Source organism: Bombina bombina, chromosome 1, assembly GCF_027579735.1.
Source record: "Bombina bombina isolate aBomBom1 chromosome 1, aBomBom1.pri, whole genome shotgun sequence".
NCBI lineage: Eukaryota > Metazoa > Chordata > Amphibia > Anura > Bombinatoridae > Bombina > Bombina bombina.
Genome location: NC_069499.1, coordinates 1,305,193,270 through 1,305,202,775, shown reverse-complemented (window position 1 = coordinate 1,305,202,775; position 9,506 = coordinate 1,305,193,270). Strand labels below are relative to the sequence as shown.

Sequence of the window (9,506 nt, the reverse complement as noted above, 5' to 3'; positions counted from 1 at the left end):
TGTGGAACTCTTGACCTTGAACCGTACCTTGTAAGCTTGACGTTCTGCTGAGACGCCTTCAGATCCAACTCCGGAACCCCCATTTGAGGGTTAACCTGGAGAACACCTCCGGATGGAGAGCCCACTCCCCGGGAGGAAATGTCTGTCTGCTCAGGAAATCCGCTTCCCAGTTGTCCACTCCTGGAATGTGGATGGCAGATAGACAACAATTGTGAGCTTCCGACCACTTAATAATCCGAGCCACCTCCTTCATGGCTAAGGAACTTCGAGTTCCTCCCTGGTGGTTGATGTAAGCCACTGAGGTGATGTTGTCCGACTGGAATATGATAAACCGGGCTAAAGACAACTGAGGCCAAGTCCTCAGAGCCTTGTAAATCGTTCTGAACTCCAAAATGTTTATGGGGAGAGCAGATTACTCCCGAGTCCATAGACCCTGCGCTTTTAACAACTCACAGACTGCTCCCCAGCCTAACAGGGCTGGGGCTTCGTACTCCAGGGTTATTTTTTTCCTATTTTAACAGCGTTGTCTTGTTGAAACCTATTTTTCATAACGTTTACCACCTAACAATATAACTCAAACTGCATTGTTAAGCTGTTAAACATGTATGTAAATATTTTTACATAACCTGTTTCGGGATTAAAATGTTAATGATGAAATTATTCAAAATATGAAATTATTTGGTCGCATTTCTTGCTTTAATACTATTGGATATGTATAAAGCACACGCCCCCATTATTAATAACTGTTTTTCAATATACATGGCATCCATAATCAGTTCATTGTCAATATTGATGACTGATATTTATCTTTAAATTTTCCTTACTCCTCTCCTCCTTTCCCGATTTTTATTCTTGCCCTATTTTCCTTTCTCACTCTATAACTTGATCTCTTCCACTCTTTCTCTGTCTCCCCTCCTCTCTTTCTCTCTCATTACTCACTCATCTAACACTGGATACTAGATACTTGTTATAAAAAAAAATGGAAGGCATCATGAACCCTTTTTGGGAGGTTTCTATTGACTTCAAGTAGGCACTGTGTAACAAGCACAGCATTTATGATGCTACTTTTAAATGTGAAGACATTGATTCATTTTTCAGTGTAAATATTGTTTGTTTTATTTTCATCATAGTAAATTTTGTAGTTTGATAACACACCATTTGTTATTTATATTTTGCTTTGTATGGTTAATGAAGTTTATGAAGTATATTGAGCAAATGCTACCTTCTTCTTATTAATAAAAGTAAATAATTTTATCTTCCAGGAAAAAAGTTGAAAGTGATTATGATGCACTCCAAGACCGACTTAGCACACTGCCAGACAAGCTCTCATATGATATTTTGGTATGCAAATAACTTTGTTTCTATTACTTTCTAACACAGAGTTAGTACTATTAACATGATGTGTAAATTATGTATAGGTAGTACTATAAGTATAAATCAGTGCTTGTTAGAATTGTTTGATTTCATTCCTTAATATTTTCTTTCCTATGGCATGGAGAGTCCACAACGTCATTCCAATTTCTAGTGGGATATTCAACTCCTGGCCAGCAGGAGGAGGCAAAGAGCATCCCAGCAAAACTGTTAAGTTTAACTTCCCTTACCCATAATCCTAAGTCATTCTCTTTGCCTTTGCCAATGGAGGATGTGTGAAGTTAGTGTCTGAAGATATTTAAAAAATCCTTTTATGGGTTCTTTTCCCAGCAAGCAAGGATTGGGGTCTAGCTGTGTCCACGCCAATCTTTTGAGTAAAAGTAGTAGTGACTTTTAGCAGTTAGGTGGGGAGGGCATCTTTGCTTTACTTCTAACAAGTTTGCTACCCCTTTGCTGAAAGCCAGAGTTGGTTACTCTGTTTTTTCTTTTACTACAGGTCTATGACAGGGAGTGCAGTGTGTGTCACACCTAAGTAGCTGCTATCTGCCCTGCAGCTGGATCCACAGGTAAGTGACTTTTCCTTCTAGGTACTGAAGGACAGCACTTTAGAGGTTAACCCTCAGGTGGATCTTTTTTGGGACATAGTTATCCTTTATCGGTTAAGGGTACATTTCCATCTCAATATGAGGAGATCCCACGGCTTCATTCTTTACTTGTGGGAAATACTGAACCTGGCCACCAGGAGGAGGCAAAGACACCCCAGCCAAAGGCTTAAATACCTCCCCCACTCCCCTCATCCCCCAGTCATTCTTTGCCTTTCGTCACAGGAGGTTGGCAGAGACTCGTCAGAAGATACGGAGTAGTTACTTATGGAGGGTAGTAGTCTTCGGAATGGTACTGGAGTTTTAAGTAGTCTTGTCAACCTCTCAGTGAGAGCATTGGCTAATGTTAGAGTCTGGAGATGCAGGGAGAGTCTGCGAACCTATCCAGCCTCGTATTAACAGCTCCTAAGCAATCAGTGTTGACGAGTTTAACTGCCTGCTTCTATCACTCAAGTCCATGTCAGGAGCGATGCTCCAAGACTGTCAAACTTGAGAGGCTGTGTTCCTGTTCCACGGCATAGATTCCTGTAAGATTGTTTAATTTATTTATACACACATGATAATGCAAGAAGACAAAGACACAGTGTGACTCCTTTTACTGAATGCAATCAAGGGTTAATTTCTCCGGAAGGGGATTATTAAACAGGTGGGATTAATCACATATTTTTAATATCGTGTTTATGCTGTGACATGTGTGAATGTGGCTCAGGCAGATGTTGGAACGTACAGGTTTTATTTTTACTTTGGTGCTGCGCAGCCCTTTAGCCTTTGCATGCTTTTAGTGGTGCAGGGGTGGTCCTGCATAACGCACCACGTGACTGGGTGTGGTCACAGTGATTCTCTTCTTCCTGACCGTGCGGTGTCTGGAGAAGAAGCAATTTCTCTCTTGGGCCTGGGTCATAGGAGGTGGTGAGTGCCCCAGCCATTGGGGGTATAAAGGTGCCATTTATCTTTGTCTTTAGTCCTTTTTATAAGCGCAAGCTATGGAGGACTCTGATACGTTAGAGGGTACTCCCTCTTTACCTATAGCTAATGCCTGTCTATATTATGAGGAGACCACGGTATACCCGCCTGTTCAATTATGTTACACTTGCCTTGATAAAGTAATCTTCTTTTTTTTTTTTTTTTATTTTAAAATAAAGCTTTATTGAAACAAAAAAGGTTTTGACAACAAATTTTGAATGCGTACATTGTGATACAACATCATCATACAAACGTTCAACGTATAATCTGGTTCTAGCTATTATTAGTTCCACAAAGTCTTTACTTGGCCTTAGGCATTCCAAGAAGCCTTAGGGGATGTTGGCAATAATCAATCATCGTCTTGTCAAGCTCCTAATAATTCCCTGTTGACCTCTCTTATGTCCCCTGTTTGGGTTTAACAATGGCATCAATGTAATTATTTCATGTTTCATAAGGCTACTACATTCCTACCCTCACTTAACATTATAGACATGTTGTTTCCATTTCTCCAACATAGGTGTGTCCGGTCCACGGCGTCATCCTTACTTGTGGGATATTCTCTTCCCCAACAGGAAATGGCAAAGAGCCCAGCAAAGCTGGTCACATGATCCCTCCTAGGCTCCGCCTTCCCCAGTCATTCTCTTTGCCGTTGTACAGGCAACATCTCCACGGAGATGGCTTAGAGTTTTTTGGTGTTATCAAAGCGTGGGTTTTCAGATTCTGTAATAGATACTCTTATTCAGGCTAGAAAGCCTGTAACTAGAAAAATTTACCATAATATATGGAAAAAATATATCTGTTGGTGTGAATCTAAAGGATTCCCATGGAACAAGATAAAAATTCCTAAGATTCTTTCCTTTCTACAAGAAGGTTTGTAGAAAGGATTTTCTGCGAGTTCTCTGAAGGGACAGATCTCTGCTTTATCTGTTTTACTTCACAAAAGGCTGGCAGCTGTGCCAGACGTTTAAGCGTTTGTTCAGGCTCTGGTTAGAATCAAGCCTGTTTACAGACCTTTGACTCTTCCCTGGAGTCTTAATCTAGTTCTTTCAGTTCTTCAAGGGGTTCCGTTTGAACCCTTACATTCCGTAGATATTAAGTTATTATCTTGGAAAGTTTTGTTTTAGGTTGCAATTTCTTCCGCTAGAAGAGTTTCTGAGTTATCTGCTCTGCAGTGTTCTCCGCCCTATCTGGTCCATGCAGATAAGGTGGTTTTACGTACTGAGCCTGGTTTTCTTCCGAAGGTTGTTTCCAACAAAAATATTAACCAGGAGATAGTTGTACCTTCTTTGTGTCCGAATCCAGTTTCATAGAAGGAACGTTTGTTACACAATTTGGCCGTTGTCCGTGCTCTAAAATTCTATTTAGATGCTACAAAGGATTTCAGACAAACATCTTCCTTGTTTGTTGTTTATTCTGGTAAAAGGAGAGGTCAAAAAGCAACTTCTACCTCTCTATCTTTTTGGCTTAAAAGCATCATCAGATTGGCTTATGAGACTGCCGGACGGCAGCCTCCTGAAAGAATCACAGCTCATTCCACTAGGGCCGTGGCTTCCACATGGGCCTTCAAGAACGAGGCTTCTGTTGATCAGATATGTAAGGCAGCGACTTGGTCTTCACTGCACACTTTTACCAAATTTTACAAATTTGATACTTTTGCTTCTTCTGAGGCTATTTTTGGGAGAAAGGTTTTGCAAACCGTGGTGCCTTCCATCTAGGTGACCTGATTTGCTCCCTCCCATCATCCGTGTCCTAAAGCTTTGGTATTGGTTCCCACAAGTAAGGATGACGCCGTGGACCGGACACACCAATGTTGGAGAAAACAGAAATTATGTTTACCAGATAAATTACTTTCTCCAACGGTGTGTCCGGTCCACGGCCCGCCCTGGTTTTTTAATCAGGTCTGATGATTTATTTTCTTTAACTACAGTCACCACGGTATCATATGATTTCTCCTATGCAAATATTCCTCCTTTACGTCGGTCGAATGACTGGGGAAGGCGGAGCCTAGGAGGGATCATGTGACCAGCTTTGCTGGGCTCTTTGCCATTTCCTGTTGGGGAAGAGAATATCCCACAAGTAAGGATGACGCCGTGGACCGGACACACCGTTGGAGAAAGTAATTTATCAGGTAAACATAAATTCTGTTTTCATCACCATTAGTTTGTGTGTTTCCACTGTGCCCACTTTGAGGTGGTGGTATCTTTCCATTGTTAATAAGTGTTCTACCTGGGCTCTCCACTCTGCCTCCGTGGGCACTGTAGCTGATTTCCAGTGCCTTGGGATCAATATTTCTCTTGTTAAGTGTATCCAGTCCACGGATCATCCATTACTTGTGGGATATTCTCCTTCCCAACAGGAAGTTGCAAGAGGATCACCCACAGCAGAGCTGCTATATAGCTCCTCCCCTAACTGTCATATCCAGTCATTTTCTTGCAAGCCTCAACCAAGATGGAGGTCGTAAGAGGAGTGTGGTGTTTTATACTTGGTTTATTCTTCAATCAAAAGTTTGTTATTTTTAAATGGTGCCGGAGTGTACTGTTTATCTCAGGCAGTATTTAGAAGAAGAATCTGCCTGCGTTTTCTATGATCTTAGCAGAAGTAACTAAGATCCATGGCTGTTCTCACATATTCTGAGGAGTGAGGTAACTTCAGAGAGGGAATGGCGTGCAGGTTTTCCTGCAATAAGGTATGTGCAGTTAATATTTTTCTAGGGATGGAATTTGCTAGAAAATGCTGCTGATACCGAACTAATGTAAGTAAAGCCTTAAATGCAGTGATAGCGACTGGTATGAGGCTTATTAATAGAGATACATACTCTTATAAAAATGTAATATACAACGTTTGCTGGCATGTTTAATCGTTTTTATATGTATTTGGTGATAAAACTTATTGGGGTCTAGTTTTTTTCCACATGGCTGGCTTGAATTTTGCCTAGTTACAGTTTCCTTAGGCTTTCCACTGTTGTAATATGAGTGGGAGGGGCCTTTTTTTAGTGCTTTTCTGTGCAGCTAAAAATACTGACAGAGACATTCAGCTTCCCTCTGCATGATCCAGGACATCTCTGGAGGGCTCATAAGGCTTCAAAGTCGTTTTTGAGGTAGGTAAAAAGCCACAGTAGAGCTGTGGCAGTTGTTGTGACTGAGAAAAAAAACCAAAAAAAAACGTTTTTGTCATTTATTATTCCGTTTTTGGTATTAAGGGGTTAATCATCCATTTGCAAGTGGGTGCAATGCTCTGCTAACTTGTTACATACACTGTAAAAATGTGGAACTGCCTTTTTTCACTGTTATTTCAAATTTTGACAAAATTTGTGTTTCTTAAAGGTGCAGTAACGTTTTTTATATTGCTTGTAAACTTGTTTAAAGTGTTTTCCAAGCTTGCTAGTCTCATTGCTAGTCTGTTTAAACATGTCTGACACAGAGGAAACTACTTGTTCATTATGTTTGAAAGCCATGGTGGAGCCCCATAGGAGAATGTGTACTAAATGTATTGATTTCACCTTAAACAGTAAAGATCAGTCTTTAACTATAAAAGAAATATCACCAGAAGATTCTGACGAGGGGGAAGTTATGCCGACTAACTCTCCCCACGTGTCAGACCCTTCGCCTCCCGTTCAGGGGATGCATGCTAATATGGCGCCAATTACATCAGGGACGCCCATAGCGATTACCTTGCAGGACATGGCTGCAATCATGAATAATACCCTGTCAGAGGTATTATCCAGGTTGCCTGAATTAAGAGGCAAGCGCGATTGCTCTGGGGTTAGGAGAAATACAGAGCGCGCAGATGCTGTAAGGGCCATGTCTGATACTGCGTCACAATATGCAGATCATGAGGACGGAGAGCTTCAGTCTGTGGGTGACATCTCTGATTCGGGGAAACCTGATTCAGAGATTTCTAATTTTAAATTTAAGCTTGAGAACCTCCGTGTGTTGCTTGGGGAGGTATTAGCTGCTCTGAATGACTGTAACACAGTTGCAGTGCCAGAGAAATTGTGTAGGCTGGATAAATACTATGTGGTGCCGGTGTGTACTGATGTTTTTCCTATACCTAAAAGGCTTACAGAAATTATTAGCAAGGAGTGGGATAGACCGGGGGTGCCTTTTTCCCCACCTCCTATATTTAGAAAAATGTTTCCAATAGACGCCACTACACGGGACTTATGGCAGACGGTCCCTAAGGTGGAGGGAGCAGTTTTCTACTTTAGCAAAGCGTACTACTATCCCGGTTGAGGACAGTTGTGCTTTTTCAGATCCAATGGATAAAAAATTACAGGGTTACCTTAAGAAAATGTTTATTTAACAAGGTTTTATTTTACAGCCCCTTGCATGCATTGTGCCTGTCACGGCCGCGGCGGCATTCTGGTTTGAGGCCCTGGAAGAGGCCATCCATACAGCTCCATTGACTGAAATTATTGACAAGCTTAGAACACTTAAGCTAGCTAACTCATTTGTTTCTGATGCCATAGTTCATTTGACTAAACTAACGGCTAAGAATTCCGGATTCGCCATCCAAGCGCGTAGGGCGCTATGGCTTAAATCCTGGTCAGCTGACGTGACTTCGAAGTCTAAATTACTTAACATTCCTTTCAAGGGGCAGACCTTATTCGGGCCTGGTTTGAAGGAAATTATTGCTGACATTACTGGAGGTAAGGGTCATACCCTTCCTCAGGACAGGGCCAAAGCAAAGGCCAAACAGTCTAATTTTCGTGCCTTGCGAAATTTCAAGGCAGGTGCAGCATCAACTTCCTCCGCTTCAAAACAAGAGGGAACTTTTGCTCAATCTAAGCAGGCCTGGAAACCTAACCAGTCCTGGAACAAAGGCAAGCAGGCCAGAAAGCCTGCTGCTGCCTCTAAGACAGCGTGAAGGGACGGCCCCCTATCCGGCGACGGATCTAGTAGGGGGCAGACTTTCTCTCTTCGCCCAGGCGTGGGCAAGAGATGTTCAGGATCCCTGGGCGTTGGAGATCATATCTCAGGGATATCTTCTGGACTTCAAAGCTTCCCCTCCACAAGGGAGATTTCATCTTTCAAGGCTATCTGCAAATCAGATAAAGAAAGAGGCATTCCTACGCTGTGTGCAAGACCTCCTAGTTATGGGAGTGATCCATCCAGTTCCGCGGACGGAACAAGGACTGGGTTTTTATTCAAATCTGTGGTTCCCAAAAAAGAGGGAACCTTCAGACCAATTTTGGATCTAAAGATCTTAAACAAATTCCTCAGAGTTCCATCTTTCAAAATGAAAACTATTTGGACCATCCTACCCATGATCCAAGAAGGTCAGTACATGACCACAGTGGACTTAAAGGATGCCTACCTTCACATACCGATTCACAAAGATCATCATCGGTTTCTAAGGTTTGCCTTTCTAGACAGGCATTACCAATTTGTAGCTCTTCCCTTCGGGTTGGCTACAGCCCCGAGAATCTTTACAAAGGTTCTGGGCTCACTTCTGGCGGTTCTAAGACCACGAGGCATAGCGGTGGCTCCGTATCTAGACGACATCCTGATACAGGCGTCAAGCTTTCAAGTTGCCAAGTCTCATACAGAGATAGTTCTGGCATTTCTGAGGTCGCACGGGTGGAAAGTGAACGAGGAAAAGAGTTCTCTATCCCCACTCACAGGAGTCTCCTTCTTAGGGACTCTTATAGATTCTGTAGAAATGAAAATTTACCTGACGGAGTCCAGGTTATCAAAACTTCTAAATGCTTGCCGTGTTCTTCACTCCATTCCGCGCCCTTCGGTAGCTCAGTGTATGGAGGTAATCGGCTTAATGGTAGCGGCAATGGACATAGTGCCATTTGCGCGCCTTCATCTCAGACCGCTGCAATTATGCATGCTGAGTCAGTGGAATGGGGATTACACAGATTTGTCCCCTCTACTAAATCTGGATCAAGAGACCAGAGATTCTCTTCTCTGGTGGTTGTCTCAGGTACACCTGTCCAAGGGTATGACCTTTCGCAGGCTAGATTGGACAATTGTAACAACAGATGCCAGCCTTTTAGGTTGGGGAGCAGTCTGGAATTCCCTGAAGGCACAGGGATCGTGGACTCAGGAGGAGAAACTCCTTCCAATAAATACTCTGGAGTTCATCAGATTTCAGTCGGACAACATCACGACTGTGGCTTACATCAACCATCAAGGGGGATCCAGGAGTTCCCTAGCGATGTTAGAAGTCTCAAAAATAATTCGCTGGGCAGAGTACCATTCTTGCCACCTGTCAGCAATCCATATCCCAGGTGTGGGGAACTGGGAGGCGGATTTTCTAAGTCGTCAGACTTTCCATCCGGGGGAGTGGGAACTCCATCCGGAGGTTTTTGCTCAGTTGATTCATCGTTGGGGCAAACCAGAGTTGGATCTCATTGCGTCTCGCCAGAACGCCAAGCTTCCTTGTTACGGATCCAGGTCCAGGGACCCAGAAGCGACGCTGATAGATGCTCTAGCAGCGCCTTGGTTCTTCAACCTGGCTTATGTGTTTCCACCGTTTCCTCTGCTCCCTCGACTGATTGCCAAAATCAAACAGGAGGGAGCATCGGTGATTCTGATAGCACCTGCGTGGCCACGCAGGACT

The 9,506-nt window shown here is 43.0% G+C and overlaps 1 protein-coding gene across 1 annotated transcript in view; it reads left to right on the top strand.

Annotated features, from left to right (window-relative positions):
* Nucleotides 1-9,506, top strand: part of URI1 (URI1 prefoldin like chaperone) — a gene marked incomplete in the record, with an annotated part of 867,239 nt that overhangs the window by 203,581 nt on the left and 654,152 nt on the right. The window contains 1 exon segment of the mRNA XM_053701783.1: nt 1,263-1,341. Within this exon segment, the coding sequence (XP_053557758.1) occupies nt 1,263-1,341 (79 nt within the window).